This window comes from Opisthocomus hoazin, chromosome 1 (genome assembly GCF_030867145.1).
Source record: "Opisthocomus hoazin isolate bOpiHoa1 chromosome 1, bOpiHoa1.hap1, whole genome shotgun sequence".
NCBI lineage: Eukaryota > Metazoa > Chordata > Aves > Opisthocomiformes > Opisthocomidae > Opisthocomus > Opisthocomus hoazin.
The window spans coordinates 93,993,429-94,014,819 of record NC_134414.1 but is presented as its reverse complement, the minus strand read 5'-3'; the positions used below and the strand labels follow the sequence as shown (position 1 = coordinate 94,014,819).

Sequence of the window (21,391 nt, the reverse complement as noted above, 5' to 3'; positions counted from 1 at the left end):
AAAATATCAATTACAGATTTGAAAACAAGTTGAAGAGTGAAAAGACAGAAAGTTCAATTGTTCAGCCTGCTATAAACTATCACATATCACATATCCTAGCTTATAAAAGGGTCAAATTCATACCTTCAAATAAATTACAGCATCTGAGCCAACGCCTTCCATTGAGTAGAGTTTAAGGTCACCTTGAAAGTACCTAGCATACAGACGAGAAATTGGCAAGCCATAACCAAACCCAGCCTACAAAAACAAGAAAACAAAAGGAAAAACATGGTGGAAAGTTAAAAAAAAACCCAACAGATCAATCATTTATAAAACAGAAGATACATAAATATTAGATTTGCATCAAATTACTCTTCAAGCTTTCCTTTATTACTCAGCCTGCACTGTAAACTGGTATTCAACCTTTTGAACAATCTCCTTTTTTCCAAGGCATAATTTTTTAGCTTAAGTACAGAAAAGGGGAAAATACCAGAGTCCTTTGTCAGAACTACCTTGTTCATTCTGCATTTTCTCAGACAGGCTGGTAGGTGTAACATACAGTACGTGCTGCCTCCAATCATGAAAGCAAACCGATACCCCCAAGCCTGGGATTATTGTTCTCAAATGTCTCCACAGTTAGGAGACCACACAAGAAAGCCAGAGGCAACTCTGTTCACTTCATCTAGGTTACGCTATTAAGTGATTGGTGATGCCATACTGCAACGGAGACCACAAGACTACTGCAGAAGACTACATACAAAGCCAGACAAGGGAAACAGTCCTCACTGTTGTTTATCCATCTAAAAAAAGATCAGGATTCCACAGCACTGAATGAGGCTACTAAGGACTGAGACCCTGCACAGACCACACAATTTTCAAAGCACATACTTGACAAGTACAAATTTTAGATATTAAATTTACAACACAAATATTCATAATCCTATCTGCAACACCTGGCACCTTTTCCAACCCACTCTTGTCAGAAAAAGTTATAAAAAACCCCAAGCCTCTCTCACTGCGGCTAGGCAGTAAGATTTTGGTCTAACACATTGTCTCTTTCAGAGGACTGGGTATGTGCTGAGAATCACAGTTCACCTGACCCTCCCTTGAATTTTTTGAGACTATCTGGAGTGATAAATCATTCCAGACATACAAGCATTTGACAATAAGGATATATAAGGCAATGGAGTAATAAAAATTTTCCATAAGGGTGGATTACAAGAAGAATTAGACACCTGAAGTTTTCAGAAAACCAATGAACACATGCCACTATAATATGTCTACAAAGGCAACCTGACAGATACTGAGAATCATGCCCTGAATCTTAAAAACAAACGAGACGAGAGAAGGGTAAGAAGCAGGACTTGCCAGTGTAATACACAGCTAATATGTGGTATCACTTTAAGAAATCCCTTGAGGAAGGGGTGAACATTAAAGAACTTTGTACTACAGTATCCATCACAAATTCTCTTGCCATCATCCACTATCTCTACAGTATCTTTTGACCTCTTCACCTTGTTTTTCCAGAAGTCTAAATTTAGTGGTCTTAAACTCATTAAGAGTTGCTCACACTGATGACTGTAACAGTTCTGAGCAAAACGAGAAGCAAAAATGCCAAAGATGTCCTTTTCTACTGACACCGTTTGTCATTCTTATTAGTGTCCATTTCCACAGTTAAAACAGTTGCTTAGCTGCACTTCTTCAAACAACAGTATGCTTTAAAAGTATAATCCTCAAAGTCTCCCATGAGACACATGCAACACTTTTAAACATCTGGTCTTGAAACTAGGTGCATTTCTTTCTGAATCTCTAAAAACTGGAAGTTATTTGAAAGAACAAAAAAAAATTCCCAAAGCTGACCTGCATCTTTTCTGGAGACCGGACAAGAAATACACTACAGAAATTAAAAAGCACAGCAGCTGAAAGGCAAATTGTAGATCACACATACTGCCAGGAACAGCTCAAGTAAAGGGCAGTATCAAGCAATCCTGAAGACATATTATACTTTCCTCTCTCCAGAATTATGCCTCCTTAAAACCCATGCCCAACTTCCGTTTGCCTCCTGCTCCTTCCGGGAAAATCTTTTCACGCTCTGTGCTAGCCCACACAATTATTTCATACTTCCCTCTTCCAAAAGTTTCTTGTCAGTCCCTTGTCTGCATTGTTTTCAGGGCATTTTCCAAAAATAGACAGCTTAAAAGAAATATGAAGACAACGATCCTAGATGAGTACCTTGTTAAGGCAAGACCTTGCAAAAGGTCTGTTTCACAAAAGACAATTAACAAGTCTGTGCTTGACCTAGAGGACAGAATACGGTCAATGACTGCACATCTGCCTTGAGAAAAGAAAGCGTTTTGGAGCCACTTTCTCATTAAATACTAAAGTATGCATTATACAAATACGAAATTATTACATTTCTGTATTACTAGTGTCTCCAGGTTTAATCAAACCTAATTTAAGCCACTTTTCTCCTGCTATAAAGAAATGCTGCCAGACAAAGAATCATTAAATTCTCTAAGAAAACCGAATTCTCATTAAACATAACATGTGTTTCTAGTGCTTCCACTACGTGTACAGCAGTACAGACAAGCACAAGACCTGCTAGAATCCAAATGCTGCCATGGTAACAAGGTTTCTCAGCAGTTTTTAAAGAACATTTACAATGACACTGAAAGAATTTTCACCAATCAACAAAAAGATCCCTCTCTTCCACTCCCCAAGTCCATGAATGTTTCATAAACTAGACGGGATCCCATAAAAAGGGGAGGGAGAGTCAGGACAGAAAAACATGTCTATTTCCACTGCGCTGCAATTCAGTTCACGAATATTGCCTAAGTCAAGAATGACATGAGCGCAGACCTACCTACCTTCTGGAGCACTGTAACTCTTAAGTGGTTTGGTCTTTGGCACTCAGCAACAAAGAAATTTGCCTTCTGTATGGACTTCAAAGAGAATTTATGCAGAACCCTTCTGCTGAAGGATTTTTATTTCTAGACTGACACACAAAGTGAAGCATAATTGTTTTTATAACTGGATCTGGGCCATAATACAGAGTGTGTCAAGCTTCACTGCTAAAGTCCTTTTTCTTCGTAGTGGAAAGATATGCCACAAACTCTCAGTTCTTGACTTTTTTTCTTTCTGCATACACATATCAGTAACAGAGCTTAGCAACTCTTCTCAACATTCAGTCACGTACAGGCATCAGACTCGCAGGGCAAAGCTGCCAGGTTCAGAAGAGAGGGGGATACTTTGCAGGTCTGACTAACAGTGACATACAGACTGAAGAGTAAAACAAAGCCTGAAAACAGGGTACAGTAGCAGAAACTAAGTATACATGCCACAGAATCAAAGTAAGCAGTCTTGAAGATGAGGAAATAAACACAGAAATGCATTGCTAAAGAGGCATGGGGCAGAGTGGAAGAGAATAAAAGCAATCCTAAGCTGAACACATTCTACAATCAGAGAGCCACAAAGGAAGAGACATTTTAATAGTGAATACAACTGGTAATCAAGGTATAAGTTTATAGTAAGAACAAGTTTCAGGAAATCTTTGTAGGCTGATACAGTAAATTGCTGATCAAAAGTGAGACAGAACAAAGGCAGATTACGAATCAAGAAAGATTCTACCATTCTTCACAAAGAAAAAAAGCTTATATTTAAATTAAGGCCTGCTCCCTATCACTTATCCCATTCAAGAAGATTTTCTAAGAAAAAGCCACACCATTGTTTGAAATGTATTGCTAAGATGTGTTGCAGAGTTAGGAGCCGTGAAGAATTAATATCAAATCAACGCAGATACAGAACTGGGTTTCACACCTACCGCAGTGGCATCAAACACTGGTGAAAACAATCCAATACACTCCCGTGCCACAATGCTGTGAACTGTGGACTAAGGCAGTACCACAAAGACTTTCTGCTAAAAATCTAAAAGGAAATTTATTATCTCTGAACTGGTTCCATCCTCAGCTCACTGCCAATTATTTTATATCAGAAATAGTCACATATTGTCTGCACCACATTTTATTAGCTGCCGGAAGGCACTTCAAGCACAGAAATATCAGCAGGAGGAAAAAGAAGAAAAAAAATCACGTAAGAACATGCTAGACAAGAGTGTTCCTAAATAGGGAAAATAAATTTCTCAAAGAATCAACTTTTTCTCCACATGCTTGAACATTAAGGACCACATAAAAAGCAACAGAGAACAAAGATGACACGAGGCAAGAATACAGTATTAGTATTAATCCACTTACCAAAAGCCAGTCAAATGGAAAAGCAGCTGTAGAATTTTAATCACAATGACCCAATATGTAATTTAATAAAATGGTTTAATGATAATAATTTAATTTTAATAATAATTTTAAAGTTCATGCTTGCTAAAAGAATATATTCATTCAACACTAAAATAATTCCCTGCTTAGAAGAAACTATGGGGAAATTCTGTTTGTCAGAAATCTGACCCTGATACATCTCAGAAGGAAATATCACGGGAGATATTTCCAATTTCCAACTGAACAGGAATATACGAAATGTGTTCCTATCACATGGGGCTTTGGCAATTTTTTTTGAAGTGTTTTCACAGTCCCTAACTTCTATAAACATAATTTTCAAAGTTCAATTTAAGCTTGTGCGTTACCAGGACGGGTTTTTCTCAAGTGCTATAATTCTGACAGTGTGCCTCACCTTTTCAATACATTTACTATAGGAAACTTATATAAAAATGAATTTACACAGCAAGCAGAAGCTCATTAGGTTATGCACCTTCCCAGTAATACAGCACTAAAAATCCTGTCTGTTAACCTGTGAAAATATTGTGCTTATGTAGACATGCTTGTTTCCAAGAATATGTCAAGACAAAGAAAAGCAATTTTCTATTTCAAAGACTAAGTGACAATAAGAGAACCCATTTTCTCCTGATACTTTTTACCTGCATAGAATTGCTAACGATAAACAATTTCTTCAATGGAAAACCTGATCCAGTGGATTATAGTGAAGGGAAATGTACAACTAGAGTAGTGCAAAGGGACATTTAAATACATATTGCAACTGCTTACCAAAGGCACAGCTCTTGAGGGCTCCAAACTAGGCCTGGGCGCTGTTGAGTACATGTAGTTAAACAATCTGTCTATTTTTCTTAAAGGTACACCTCCGCCTTGATCACTTATCTAAGGAATGAAAAGTTAAAGAGTTTTAAACATTATGTTCTGAAAAAAACCTGCAAAACTCAAGCACCACTATCTAAATGATTTTAGAAATATTAAAAGGAGCTGCTAAGGACTCTGGGTTTGCCTAGTTTGGAAAGGAGGCGGCTGAGGGGTGACCTATTTGCTCCCTACAGCTTCCTGAGGAGGGGAAGGGGAGAGGGAGGTGCTGAGCTCTTCTCCCTGGGATCCAGTGACAGGGTACGTGGGAATGGCTCAAAGCTCCATCAGAAAAGGTTCAGACTTGGTATTAAGAAGCATTTCTTTACTGAGAGGGTGGTCAAGCACTGGAACAGGTTTCCTAGTGAGGTGGCCAGTGCCCCAAGCCCATCCGTGTTTAAGAGGCATTTGGACAAAGCCCTTAATAATGTGCTTAGACTTTTGGTAAGCCCTGAAGTGGTCAGGCAGTTGGACCAGACAATCGTTGTTGTTCCCTTCCAACTGAAAATATTCTGTTCTAACGAGTATGAAGCAAGTGTCAGAAGTGATACAGTTATTAATTCGCCTTTTCAAATTGCAAGTCATACTATTCTAAACCTAGCAGGTTTGTAAGCTGCATGTTATTTTTAGGCATTTACCTTAATAGATAGATCTTCTTTCCCCAAAGTGACTAAGGTTTTGATCGATGGATAGCCTTCTTTCTTACCTTCATACAGTTCCACTGTAGCTCTCATTGAATTCTGAAGACAAAAGAACAAACAGTCTTTGACTCTAACGTTACAGTCTTTGACTCTAACGTTACCATATATGCTTTTTGTGACAACTTAAAGCTTGCATTTATTTTGCTGAATATAGACACTTTGTCCTACATCTGTATACAAGACAGAAAAGGTCATATTTAAAATAAATTCAAGAAGTGCTTCAAGTCCGTGAATTGTCCAGTTGAACTTTTACATCAGAACGATTAAACATACTTTTATCTATTTGATATAGAGTCAGAGAACATAAAGCAAGAAATTTGTTTTTCTGTGTGAAATCAAGTAGTTCTATATAAAGGATAACAGCATCCTTCATCTCGCAGAACACCTATAGTGATGTTCACCACAGAGAACAAGCTTTGATTTTCTGAGCCAGGGTCACGTATGTTAAGTTACCACCTATCAATCTATCATATCTATTAACAGCGTTTCCACTGCCAGTCCATCACAGACTGCTATTACTTATGGATACAACGTACTGGTTCCGTACCGTTTCATGACTTGTACCAAAACATACCTACAAGCAGTGTACAAATTCTCACCTGTTCTGCCCTAGAACTAATGTTACAAATGGCAAAATAGGGAAAGATTTAAATGAATATACTTCACAAATGTCACAAATCAAACCCAAAATACTATTATTTAGGAAAAGTTTCTCTCTGAACAAATGCATTTTTTCCCCCGAATTTCTAGTGTTCAATTGCACCACCTAGAGACCACCTCTCTTACTTGAAAGCATACAATAGCTCTCAAATGTTCCACTTGTTCCACTTCCACGGTTGTTCTCATTATTCAGAAAACACAAATAAAAACAAAGCATGTCATTTACACTATTCAGACATATGTGCTGTTTTCACAATAAACAAAAGACACTGATCCTAAACAGTCTTCAAACAGGCAATAAACAAGCAATCTTCTGAAAATTGCAAGGTAATGAATATATCATCATTGCAAAAATAGACTATCATGGGTGTTTTAAGTTAATCAGTTGCAAAACCACAAAAGAAGAAGTGGGAAAACACAGAAATTATTTTTAAGTACACAAGGGCATAAGAGAGGGCTGTAAGCCTAGCTTTTAACAGCTTCAAAACCCCTTCACTTAAGAATAAGCTTAAAGGAAAACTGAAATAACATTTAAGAGCTGTAGCTGAAAAGAATCTCAACTTCAACAGTAACGTAAGTTCACAAAGCTGTTCCAAACATTAAGAAGTGCAACCTACCTTGAATAATTCAAATAACATATGAAACAAATGAGAAGGTACATAGACTACTTGAATAGGCTTGTTTGGAGCTTTAGCTAAAAAAATAAAAATAAAAGACTTTAAGAACAGTATTTTGTAGCATTTCTATTTACAAGAATAACATGAAACTGTAGGTAACAAGCATGTAAGTGTGTTCCAATTTTCCAAGGGCAAGATTAGCTCCATGAAGTAAAGACTTAAATTTCAGTTACTACTATCACCTGATATAACATGTTCTAATGATGATTTTCAAAGACATCTGTCAGCAGACTGTTTAGATATGAAACTTCACTAAGCATTGGTTGATTTAGTACTGACAATGTATGTTAACTAAGAGAACTTTCCCACCAAAGTGAGAAACTTTCTTTTTCTTAACACACACAATATTTAAGCATAATATTTGCCGCACAAAGAGATTCTTTAAAAAAAAAATCACTGCTTAAATATTCTAAAAACAACTAGATATTTTCCCCTTAATTAAAACATATAATATGCAAAGCATACAGAAAAATTTTCAAAATGTATTTCAAACAATATCACAGATTTCTTATTCCAAAGCATAACTGAATTGTTTGCCCACTGTTGTCCTGTTATTAGTGTTTTGGAAGAGGTGTATGGCTTTGCATAGCTCTGAACGCTAGAGTGCTAACTGATTTGGCAGGAAGTAATACAGCTGCATTTAATACATTCCAGGACAGTTTTGGTGCTGAAGATGCAGTTACATCTGAACATTCAAATATCTACTGGCATTAAATTATACAGTCATAGCTTGGCAGACTCAGCAGCAGTTCAGACTGAAGAAAAGTCTCTCAAATGCCTGCTTCATAAACTGCAGGAAGATATAAACATACAGAACATGACTGGAGTCAACTTCATCTTTTTTTGGTACTGAGAGCTGATAACAATACCAGTTATTACTTTCAGAGACACAGCAGTGAACACTCCTAGGAACAGAATAGGCCAAAACAATGCTCTGCATAATCAGTTGCAAGGTAACTCACTGTTTTATCATGTTAATTTTGTCAGAGTCCATACTCCCAATTCTCTTATGCATCACCAAAACCAAGGCAGACTGATTCGTACTCATGTGAGGCACAGAGTACATGTAGAAAACCTGTTATTGTTGCTCTTGTGAGGTAATTTGCAAAGTCAGTTTAAAGGAAAGAAGTAATTCTTTCCTCACTGCCTTTTTTTTTGTTTTTTTTTTTTAATGAGATCCACGAACTTGTCTTCTCTACTGCGGGATCTTTTACTTAGGCCATCAAATGAATTTGCATTGATTCCTCTGCTGCAGCACTCTTTTACCTCTAAAATTATTCAGTTTTGGAGGGGGGACTGTTGGGTCCTTTGATTTTGGGAGAGGGGGCTAGCAGTAATGCATCAGTGTCAATAATATCACTGTGTAGAGAAATATTTCTACAATATTAAATAGTACTTTGAGCAACATATGTTCCCATATATCACACTCTCCATTTTGAGTGTTACCCGTTCTTGAGACTTTCGTAATTCTTCTGCTGAAGTTTGGGAACACCTCAGTCTGATGTTTGGACAGCTGTCCAAGATTTGTAAGAGGATCACTGACAATTTATTTTAACTTAAAAAAAATAAAAAAATAAAAAAAAAATCTAACTTTTGTCAATAGAAATGAACAAAAATCAGTCAATACAATGACAAGGACTGTCTTGTCAGTTTTGTAGCACCCAGTTTTCACCCTTGCAATCAATTTGAAACAGATTTTCATGTGAGAAGTTTATGATAGGACTTAAAGCATAGACTATGTAAAAAAAGTTTCTAATTTTGCTGTCTTAGAAGAGCTCACCACTGATGTAGGGACTGACTGTGGAATTTACAAGCATACTTCAAAACTAAACAAATTTCAGCTCTATTAAAAGATTAGTTAGAAGGCAGGCACGTTTCATTCCCAAGTATAAGGATTCCTGACCACTTTAATTCTCCTTAAAGTGACAGCGAATTCAGCAGACAGCACTCTGCATTCAGCATCAAGAAGTAAACAAACATGTCATGACAAACTGTAATTCAGATGCCCATGTAGATACATTAGAAGAAAAGTAATTCTGCATACAGGACTGCAGAGTTCAAATTATAACTTGCAATTAATTAACAAAACTAGAAATCACAGATATCAGAAATGTTTTTTCTTACACACATCACGGAAATTAATTTCACAATTACCATTGAATTCTTCAACTTCCAGATCAGGTGCCACCTGATAGTACTGTTCACATAACATCTTAGCTGTTTCATAAGCATCTACAAAACAACAGAACACTTCTTTATCAAAATCACCCAGAGATGACTAGCAAAGTTCAGCCTATATGTGAAAGACTACAAGCAGAATACTCATCTTAGTATCCAGTTTACAAGCATGAAGCTGGTATCCATTCTAATCCCTTTTTCTCTGTAGGCTTATAGCCCATTTGTCAAAAAAGGGCAAATTCTATTTAAAGCTCTACAAACAAAAGCAGATTACTAGTGACAAGTTATTTTTCGCCTTTGTTCAGGGCTTGAAAACCAGAAGGGTATAATCTGAGGCTGACCAGAGTATCTACTTATTTGTCATGTCCCAATCGCAATTTAATACTTGTTCTTTCCATCTCAAACAAAAAAGGATGATATCGCAACCATAAATTCAGGTTTTCCAAAATTTATACTGTTTACAATACTTGATTTTCTTTTGGAGGGGAAGCTGGAATCTCTGGAATCTTTAAGATTCTTCACTCTTTCCTACTGAATCAAAAAAAAAAAAAAAAGCCTCCACATAATTCAAATCAGGCTTTATGTATTGACAAAATACAGGTATGAAAGTTTAAGTCATCTTTTGTTTGAAAGATTTCTTAGTGGTGCTAAATATTCACTGGTACCTCATTTGCAAAAATGTTTTAGAAACAAGCAGCAAGCGTCAGCTTAAAGAGAAACCACAAACTCAAAGATGTTCTAACTACATTGCTTAAGCTACCTTAACAGCAGTGCCTTCCTTGTAACAAGCGTGGACTAAGAGCAAGCGTATAAACAGATGGGCAGCTCTGCAGACAGAGAGAAATTTGCTAAGATACCGTAACAATTGCATCTGACCTCGCCCTAGATATGTATCTTCTTCCTCCTGCCCAAAGTGACACTACAAAACAAAACAGTCACTGCCAAGGCTCAGAGCTATGTGACAAACACAAAGAAAGTAAAACCACTAGTCTCCAGAAAGGGCCAGTTACCTACAACAGTTCTCCTTCAAGATGTCTACAGAAATAATGTGCCCTGTTCTCTGGAAAAAAAAAAAATTATCAGTTGTTCTGACATCTCCAGGGCTGAACATATCACACAAGGCTGACACAAATGCTGCTTGAGGTCTAGTAACATGGAGCTAATCAACACTGGAAGTGTTCTTGACCAAGTCCCGGGAATGTCTCACAAACCAGCTATCCAGTAGGAAATTCTTGCATCAAGACGGTCAGCTCCAAAGACTTTCTAAAAGGATGATGTCATTAACACAATAAAATGTGCCCTAGTAAAAAGATCGAAATCCCATTTAATATCAAAGCTGTACCGAAAACCTCAGCCTGGGATGTGCATACATTTAGGAAAAAAAGATGCAGGAATACCTACACTTAGCACAATATTTTAAGATCATCTCAGAACTTCTGATGGCCTTGGGAGTAATCCTGTGCTTTAGGAAAAAAGGGCATAAGCAGCACAGCCACAATCTTGACACAGTAATCAAAAGCTGAAGATAGCAATATATCTAATATGACCATGGGGCCATCTACATGGAGAAAGGAATATGTTAGCACATTTCAAAGAGTTTCCATATAGAAATGAAAATTAGATATGGATCCAGGAGGCAAGATTTGGATTCTTATTGCAGAGAAAAAGTTCAAGGCCTCTGAAAAGCTTATCAATACCTATATGGGAATAAACCAAAAGCCCTCAATACAGCAATGTGGAGCAGACACAGCTGCTATGCAAACCTTGAGAGACCAACGAAGTGACTATCACTTCATGATCCAGTAATATATCCAGTCCCGAGAAAAACTGTCAAACAGAGCCTGAGTGTGGTCTTACATTTTAACTTCTTCTGAAAGCCAACTCTTTGGCAGAGTTCTAAGACTGTAAAAGAGACTGCCAAGGTCAAAGCACTCATCCTGTCGTGGCTGGAGGTAAGTAGCAACAAGAGTGCAGATCTATCAGTACCTCTAAAATCCCGGCTCCAGCAACAAACCCAGATTTGCTGTCAGCTCAAAAATCTTACTACAGGACAGTCAGTGAGATAGAGACCCATCTCAGGCAATTACAGACACAACACTTGGCGGAGCTGCTTGAAGTAAAAAGTGACTGTTAAATCATTTCATCTAATTTTTGAAGGGCATATAGAGCTTGTAGCTGCCACATACAATGCCAAAATCAACACCTTAACTCTGACAAATTGCTCATAATGCCACCTGTGAACCAGAACATTCTGGAGCTAGCACAGTATGCAGAACATAAATTAAACCCCTCCACCAATTCTACAAGGAAATAGCCTCAATCACCTTGACACTAGAGAGACTCTGTCTTCAAGGGCATTTCGTTTCTTTGAAAGACAACACTGGATACTGTTTATGATGCCCCTGTTTTGTTAGTGATTATTTCTTCAGATGTGCAAGATCTATTTTAGCTACTGGCTTGAAAACTGGACTGAGCACCTTCTGACACCATGCACTCCTCTGTCCAAGGCAGCAACTATGAATTCGATGATCAAAATAGATTCAAACATTGTTATTAGAAGGAATATCTAAATAAACAACACAACTGTAACATACATAATGCTGAGGTGAAAGTGGATTAAGATCAATCAAAGAAAAGCAAGCTGCTGAAAAGAAGGCCGCCTTAAAGCCAAAAAAAGCTAGAAGCCAAGAAGACTTCATAACAGTAAAAAGCATCTACATTACAACGCAAGCTATGATGCAGGTCCAAGTCTGACATGAGAAAGGCTTCCCTCTTACTTCACCAAAGGCTGAGAGAAAGTTAAGGGGAGAAACATATTCTTCCCCTCTTGCAGCTGCACAAACAGCAGTGAAGGACGGTGGGTGGAATTCAATTCTACAGCAAGACTTGTAGTTGTAAATAGATACACCCAAAGTGTGAACCTTCAACAAACAAGTTCTTGAAGCAGACAGCATTGCCTCATGCCTGCTCAGGAACATTCTGAAAGCACATGAACATTCACAACGATAAGCAAACAGCATTTATTAAGCAAACCGGATTTCTAATGCAACTGTGCCAGATCACTCAGGTATAACCACCACATACATGTCTTCTGTATGAGAGAACAGGCTGTGATATGACCAGATGCATATAGTAATGGGGAGTTTCACTGCAATATCTGTACACCTGCGGATATTTTAGTGCAACGCCTAACTAAAAAAATTGGAAAACTTCATTTACTCTCAATTTTCTTTAGTACCAGATAAAAAAGCAGTACCTGAGAAACTGCTTCTAAGTATTTTAGGGGGAAGAAAAAAATCTAAAGTTTAACAAATCACTTACATATTTAGCCTAGTATTCCAAATGACAAATTAAAGATATTTTTAAAAAATCATTTGTCTTCTTAGTTCTGTTAATATACCAAAGCTTTCCTCCATTCTCAATAATGAAGACATTAGAAAGTCTCAATAAGCCCATGGCTTTATTGTGAGCAACCGCAGAACTTCCATTTTTTCTTTTTTTATTTTATTAAATGAATTCAAATCATCTTCAGTCTTTTGTATTTCAATAACATATTTAAGCATATTCTAGGTTGTGGGGTTTTCTTGAAATCAACAAAAATATTAACTTCATCTTACCTTTAACCACCTCCGCCACATCACAATTAGGATCAATACTTCCAATATGTTTGGGATGAGCAGGATTAATATCTCCACCAAAAAGAAGTGCTGAAAGGAAAAAGAAATGGCAGTAAATTGTCTATTACACTTGAGGCAGTCCAGAAAGTTGAAATCTGATGGTATATGAAACCTACTGGATAGTGCATCATTTTGTAAAAAGATACTTTAGCAAATTGCCAGAATCCTTGTTTAGTAAGACTACTTGCCCCCTCCTCCTCTTTTTTTTATTTTCATTTTTAATAGCTAAGACTAGTTAATACAGAAATAGTGGTGTGGGAGGGCTAAGGTGAGAACTTACATTTCAAAGTGGACTACCAAAAATGAGGTAAGACTAAATTGTAAAATGCTTCATTCATACCATTATGTCAGAACAGCAGCACGCATAACAGTGAAAATGTTATAGTAAAAAGGACTGAGGAACTGTAAGACAGCATTAAAAGCTTTTTTACGCTCACCTCAGCTGCAATTTCACAGCTGGCACAGAGGTCTCACTCACTGGACTTTCTCCCTGACTCTCAGCAGTATGCTCCCCACTCCCTCCTTTGCACAAGAGTCCAGCACTCACCAGCTCCTTCACTGAGAGTTTAGCTCTCAAAGCGGAAAGGTTTTACACTTTTTTTGCCGAAGTGAATTTCTGCCATTTTAGCAAGCTAGTCAGCTCTGATATGAAACATATGCAGTACGAAATGAGCAAAAGACAAGGTCTGAACGCTTTTCCTGTTCTGGTCCTGGTGAGCTAACACACTGGCGCACTGCACCTTGCAGCACTGCACTGTAAGAAACAGCCTGTCAATAATGTACGAAACAAACACAAACTACGTAAAAACCTGTTTCTGCATTCTGCTTTCCAACTGTCTTTTTCATCAGTGCTTGGAGATCAGTATTCACCATCATGGATAGATCACTAACACCAGTTTGAGTAGTGAAATTGTACAAAGTTAACTAAACTTTAAGCATCTATCAGCTATTGTAAGTTTCAACCAGTTAAGTAAGAACGTCCATAGGAAAAGCCATTTCAGTTCAATGAAATAAGTTTAATATTTTAGAATTAGTGCAAGTTATGCTAACACCTGTCCCAAGAATTCTAGTAGGATGATGTTTTTACTTATTGCTAGAACTCTTCTACCTTAACTTGGTTTTATGTCTGTCATTTTGCCCACGTTCAAGTAAAGAGTAAACAGCACATTTACTTTGTATGCTTTGCCACATGGAAATTATTTGTGTACACACAGCAAGGCATTTGCTGGTCACATAAAAGGTTACTAGAAAGACACGCAACTTGTAGTACAAGTACAACCTTACACTACGTGACTCCAGCATCCACGTTATCTGTAGTGCACTACAATTTCTAAGAACTTGTAGAAAGCAGAATACTGGGCAGAGAATGAAGCTCTAGAGCTAAAAGCTAAGAGATACACTAAAGAGATCACAAGATTGTACTTAACTTTATACAGATCACTCTCTGCATGGTTGCACATACTGGTTAACAGGAGCTGTGCAAGTAACTCCTTTCATTCCAATACGAATATAAAAAAAGTAAGCTTATTAGTAACAACAAATGAAACAGCACCTACTGACAAAGGGTGACTAATGCTAGTATTTATTCATAAATAGGGAACAGGAAGTGAAGGGAGGCAAGGCATTTAATGTAAAACTTACATTAGAAATACTCAACCTCTTTAGGAGGCGAGACAGTCTAGATAACGTGCTAGAAATCAATAATAAAAATACATATCGTGCATAACCTATTCAAAATGTATGGCATACTTGTATTTCATTATGAAATAAATGTCAGCTCTACAAACTATGTTGAGAGATTTGTGAGAAGAAAGATAAGCTACTCTACTATCTAAAAATACTTCATGTATCACTACAGAAGCTGCCTCTGCCAACAAGACTGAAAAGTGACAGCCTCACTGACAAAGCCTGACAATTCTAGAAGAAAGTGTACTGGTGTTTTGGATTCATTTCTGATAACTGAAGTACCAAATCAACCAGTTGCCAGTGTATCTTTTAGCATAATTAGCACAGATTATTAAGAATTAGCCATGAGTATGGGGAAAAAAAACCACAACAAAAACAAAGCTACGGCTGTAGGTTTACAGGCAATAACAAATGAGTTCTCAAAGAGGAAAAAAGCAATTACTTACTGTGTTGGTTAATAAGCATACGGAAAGAGATGCGGTTGGTGTAGAATCTATCTAGAAAATACTGGATGTTACTGCTAACAAACGGATCGAAGCCATATTTTTCCTTGTATTCAATCACCCCTTGCGCCATGGTTGGAACCACATCATTGTGTCTGTTCCTGACTTTAATTAAAACATCTAAAAAGCTAGAGGGAACAAAAGTAGAAACAGACTGTTAAAAGTATAATGAAACTCAATCTCTCACTTCTGTTTTCCACTCCCCACAGCATAATCATTTTATCTGTCTACTGTCCCTCCCAGCCAACAAAAAAAATTATCAGAATTGGAAGATAAAAATATAGCAGTAGCTAAGTAAACTTATTTAAAGCCAAATACTTGGTCAACGTCTCACTCACGAGTTCTGTGAAACATTTAGGGCCTCAAACGAAGTTATTCCTCCTCAAAACATCCCTTTAAATTAAATCTCTTTGCCATTAACAGAGAACAAAAGATTTTCTTTTATTGCAATCCTACACACCACTCACTCACTGCAACCAACAGCTGGGAGATGGGAAAGCAAACTCAGGAAAACACACCTGACTGCCATTCTTACTTTTCTGAGAAGTTTTACACTCCATACTTTCTTCCCAACATCTCAACCCGTGCAGTGTAACTTTTGAATGCTCTTCCGTCACCTGGCATCTGCTCTGGTAAGTCTGAGTATCAGGACAGGTCACTGTTACCAGTGTGACTTGGGTTCACTCTCCCTTCGCACCGCTGGATGGCAGAGCGCATACAACGGCGCTCTGACGGGCTCTGCCCTGCGCTCGCTGGGCAAGTTTCAGGGTATCGCTGCCATCGCTTTTAACAAGCACCTGTTAGCAAGCGCTTACTTGGAAACAGCTTGGAGGAGTTTTCTTTCTCCTGCCAAGGTAGCTCAACACCTATGATCTTCAAAGTGCTCATCCTTTTCTCCCCCTTCGCCCCTGCATGCAAACTCACACATACTTGAAAAGTTAATTAACTTTGCAAAGCCTAGATACGGAAAATCAGTACTACTCAACTCTGTTACATTCTCTAATATTAAATGAATGTTAACACCACAATGATCTTGTCTTAAAAAGTGCACACAGTGAAATGCAGCTTTCAGAAGAAAGCACAGCTGGGAGACTCGTTCAGCTATGCCTGTATCTGCAAATCTACAGATTCTTTTAAAAAAAAAGAAACACACATGAACTGGAAAACATTCTCAGTAGATTTATAATGAACACAGAAAAGAGATGTATCAATTATTTTTATCAAAAGTAGCATACACACCAACTAAGGAAAGAAAATTAAGACCACCAAAAGTAAAAAAGACTACCAGTTAGTCACCACATTTAAAACAGACGCTTCCTTTCCCTTCATCATCACTTAGCCAAGACAATCATTTGATAGTATGCCATACCATTCCTAACAAGCAACAAGATTTTAAAATTATTTCTCCCACTCCACACTGCCGGCTCCAGAGGAATGTAGGACTCATTTTTAATAGTTTTTTTTCATCATCCTCAGTCTAACCACCAGTTTTAGCCTGTGAGTTAACAAACAGGTCAGTAGTCTTTCAAGACTATTTTGTTGCATAGAAAAGGGGAAGTTTTGACTGCCCAATTCCCCGATCTAAACACTCCCACAGTACAGAATGACTCTCCTCTTACTTACCGATCTTGCTGACTGGACAGCTTAAAAATATTTTAATGCTTAAAAGGTTTGTAGACTCATTTTATGTTTAATAAGTCTTGATTCTGTGTGATCTGTAACCACCAAGATCTGATGTTAGTTTTCGAGACAAAACTAGCGCCCAGCTGTACCCACGCTGCTTCTCTGTTTCAGAGCAACAAGACACTGGCTAAAAACAGAGCTGAGAAGCAACACATACAATCACATCTGAAAGACACCTGACAACACTCTGCTAACTGCTATTTGCCAACAGCTTTGCTATGTGCTTTTAAATACCTCCACGATCCACAAAACATACAACATGCCTACACGCTCCACGAGGGCAAATTGTTCACTGTCATCCTGCTACCACAGCGCTTAAACGCAGAGCCTGACCAAGGGCAAACAAAGGGCTAGGAGGTTTACCTGCTACAGACCAGCAAATCATAGCTGAAGTTTAATGTGCAAATACACAGAACAAAGGAATTCTTCATTATTACAGTGACATGACAAGCTTACCGCTCCATCTTCAAAGGTAACTGAGTTCACTCAAGTGTTTCCATCAAGCAGATGCTTTTAAAGGACCAAACACACGAAGTACATAGTCATGCTTTAAAGCAGCAGGGCAAAAATTAAAACACATTTCCTTAATCTTATCACTTATTCCTTACAAAATGCTCCTCACTCCCCCACCGGAAAGACACAAAGCTTTTACTGTATGCCAAGTGTGGGAGACCACGTCAAAGAATTTTGAAAATGCTCATGGGATCAGCTAGGGAGGGAATACTCCAAAACAGCTCTGAACATTTTATTTCGCAATGACTTTTTTTTCAACATGCAGTGTACTGTATTTTCAAAGCCACAATGAATAAATAATGCAGTTGGTTTGACAGATAAGAAATTATTAATACGAAGCTATTTTAGTCAAGTAAGCTTCAGTGGCTTCCTCATTAACAGAGGAAAACTTAAGGCATTTCCATTGCTATTAAATAAATTAAGCCTATAGACTTCTGCAAAAACAATTAACAAATGTCACAACACAAATTATTATTTAACACCCTAATGACTATTATTCTGTTTTGATCTATCATCATAGAGTAAGAAAAAAAGTCAATATAAAGACAAAGGGAATTTCTGCTATGTCTATTTCATGGATAGTATTATCTGAAAGATTGAAGACAAGAAAATGACAAGTAGACTGAAAAAAAAAAAATCCTTTTAAATGGAACAGACATGCAATGGGTTTTTTTTGATTGGCTGCTCTTTTTTAAAGAAGTGCTAGCTGGTAGCTGAAAATCACCAGAAAGACAAGTTCATACTCTGAACGATTTCTCTACTAGAAAGTGTAGCACTTTCAAAATGCAAAACTAACTGAAGAACAACTTCACATTACTTGAAAGTAACAAAATGGCACCTTCCTAATCAAATCTACTCCAATATTTACTTATTTCAAATTGCTACCAGAATCACTATTTCAATCTCCGTGCTGCAGAAAGGAAAGTCACTTCTTGTCTACTAAGTTTCTTGTGTGTGTTTTATCTCTAGACATACTGGCAGCTTACTACTTCACTTGCTCTCAGCTCCACAACACCCTCCACACACTCTCCCATGAGAGCGCCACAAGGAGAAAATCATCAAACTCACGGGTACAGGTAGTGGAGTAAGTGCTCTTTGAAACACCACATTACACAAACTCTTCAGTTTTTGAAAAACAACCTCTGCCTCTGTGTGTTTACCCAGATGCCTATTGACACCACAGGAAATATCCAACATGTCTGCTAGCTTCCAGCCTCTACCAAGCGTGGACACCTTAACACTCCTGCAATCACGCTGTTTGACAGCACTGTGGAAAGACTTCCACCTGACCACCCTGCAGCTTGAGGAAAGATATTTGAGTTATCAAAATGCAAAAGTAACCTGACCTTTTGACATATACCCGTACTACTGACAGCAACAGTCATCTGGCAACGTTGTAGCAAGTCTTCATAAGGTCTGCTAACCAACAGAATGTACAAGAAACTGAAGCACCTCTGAACCTCATCACCACAGAAATACTGAGACAAAAAACCTTTCAAAGGATTTTGTCTGGTATAACTAAAAAGGTAACACTCATGAATATACATCCATCCTCAAATTTATACACTAAGAGCAGGGATAAGTTGGGTCACTCTGACAAGCATCAGCATTAGTTTAGTCTCTGTACCTAACTCCTAACTGTTCACTCCCCATATTGCACCGGCTCTGCTTTGTTAGCCAAGCAGTTTAGGAACCACAGGGCTGAAAGTGGGCTATTTTTCCACTAGATCTATTTCCCAGTTCACTCTACTGCATGACTTCAGACAGCTGTGCCAGTACATGAATAACATCTATAATCACAGAATCACAGAATGCTTTGGGTTGGAAGGGACCTTTAGAGGTCTTCTAGCCCAACACCCCTGCACTGAGCAGGGACATCTTCAACTAGGCCAGGTTGCTCAGAGCCCAAACCAACCTGGCCTTGAATGTTTCCAGGGATGGGGCCTCCACTATGTCTCCGAGCAACCTGTGCCAGTGTTTCACCACCCTCATTGTAACAAGTTTCTTCCTTAGATCTAGTCTAAATCTGCCCTCCCTTAGTTTAAAGCCATTGCTCCCAGCCTGTGTTGATAGTGGGGGCTGCCCCGACCCAGACGCAGGACCTTGCACTTGGCCTTGTTGAACCTCGTGAGCTTCACACAGGCCCACTTCTTGAGCTTGTCCAGGTCCCTCTGGATGGCATCCCATCCTTCTGGCATGTCAGCTGCACCACTCAGCTTGGTGTCGTCTGCAAACTTGCTGAGGGTGCACTCGATCTCACTATCTATTGTCATTGATGAAAATGTTAAACAGCACTAGTCCCAGTACGGACCCCTGAAGGACATCACTTGTCACCAGCATCCATTTGGACATCGACCCATTGACCACTACCCTCTGGCTGCGACCTTCCAACCAGTTCCTCATCCACTGAACAGATCATTGATTAAATCCATATTTCTCCAATTTAGAGAGAAGGATGTTGTGGGGGACCGTGTCAAAGGCTTTACAGTCCAGATAGATCACATCCATAGCTTTTCCCTTGTCCACTGATCTAGTCACACCATCATAGAAAGCCACTAGGTTGGTCAGGCAGGACTTGCCCTTGGTGAAGCCACGCTGGCTGCCTCGAATCACCTCCCTGTCCTCCACGTGCCTTAGCACGGCTTCTAGGAGGACCTGTTCCATGATTTTCCCAGGCACAGAGGTGAGGCTGACAGGTTGGTAGTTCCCAGCATTCTCCTTCCTACCCTTTTTAAAAATGGGCACAACGTTTCCCTTCCTCCAGTCACCAGGGACTTCGCATGAATGTTGGTGGTTTTTTTCCCCCACTGAAAAGTAGTTCATTAACTACTGGAGTTCCTGATATTTCTCCTCTGACCACAAGGCATAAAAGTAGGATAGCGCTAGACAGCAGCAGCATGGAACACTGATACAGGAGTTGACAAGTTTGTTAGATTTATCTGCTGGGTTACTAACAAGATAAATATGGATGTAGTTAAGAGTATTTTTGAAAGACGCAGTCTGCCAAGAATATTAAAATAATAGCTAATTGCAGCTCAATAGCCAGTTAAATGGCATAGCCTTCAGAAAGTTAGGAACAGATGTCATGCAAAGAGAAGGAAAGTAAATACGATTTTCTAATCTAAGATAGCCTATCCAATACTGTCAAGAGGAATAAATTATACCTTTAACCAGATAATGCAGCTTTCGTCTCCTTTCACAGGCCAAACTTAGTACAAAAGACAACTCTTACTGTCAAAGTCCCTGAAGTTTGGTTCATTATCAAACATTTGGTATAACATACCAACAAAGGGCATCTCAAACAAAGAAACAAACAATGAAACAAAGTCAAGAATGCCTGTTATCCATATGACAGAATCAGATAATTCATCTGATAATTATGAAGTCTACAAATGTATCTCAAAAAATCGTTAATCGTTAATCATTTTTAAATATATACATAGAGAGTGATCTACCTTGAATGTCTGAAGTCCATAAAAAGCTGAAATTCAGTTACTTAAATACAGAACATTTAAGATGGTACCAGAAGCTACACAACCACCTTGTTTCCACCTGCACATACAGGACGTTATAGGCTTAACAGGACCTTGGTTACACTCGCCAGGCTCACTTAGATGTCTAGGTCAGCTTATGCCATCTCAAAAGGCAACAGACACCTAGATTTTGGTAACTTCATCCCTCTCAAAATGTTCTTTTAAGTCAAGCAGTAAGAAAACTTACTGCTAAGCAAGTCACAAACAGAAATTCTTGTCACATCAGCTAACAGGCTGTAAATACAGAATCACAAAATTTAACAGCTAAAGGTAGTCAAAAAGTTCATCTTATCCACGACAGAACAAGCATGCCTAGAACATCACTGAAAGCTATCTAACCTATTGTTAAAAGCTTTTAAAATGGGATACTCTACAGCCTTCTGAAACAGTCTTTTTCAGTCTCTTCTCACTAATATTAGAATATGTACTTTTTGTCCTGTACACAATCTCCACTTCAATAAAA

The 21,391-nt window shown here is 38.3% G+C and overlaps 1 protein-coding gene across 1 annotated transcript in view; it reads right to left on the bottom strand.

The window, feature by feature from the left end:
- Nucleotides 1-21,391, bottom strand: part of PDK3 (pyruvate dehydrogenase kinase 3) — a 58,631-nt gene that overhangs the window by 6,359 nt on the left and 30,881 nt on the right. The window contains exons 4-10 of the mRNA XM_075429864.1: nt 15,143-15,327; nt 12,951-13,040; nt 9,310-9,387; nt 7,096-7,172; nt 5,756-5,857; nt 5,031-5,141; nt 124-237 (exon numbers count right to left, since the gene is read on the bottom strand). Coding sequence (XP_075285979.1) covers nt 124-237; nt 5,031-5,141; nt 5,756-5,857; nt 7,096-7,172; nt 9,310-9,387; nt 12,951-13,040; nt 15,143-15,327 — 757 coding nt within the window. The remainder of the gene's footprint in view (nt 1-123; nt 238-5,030; nt 5,142-5,755; nt 5,858-7,095; nt 7,173-9,309; nt 9,388-12,950; nt 13,041-15,142; nt 15,328-21,391) is intronic.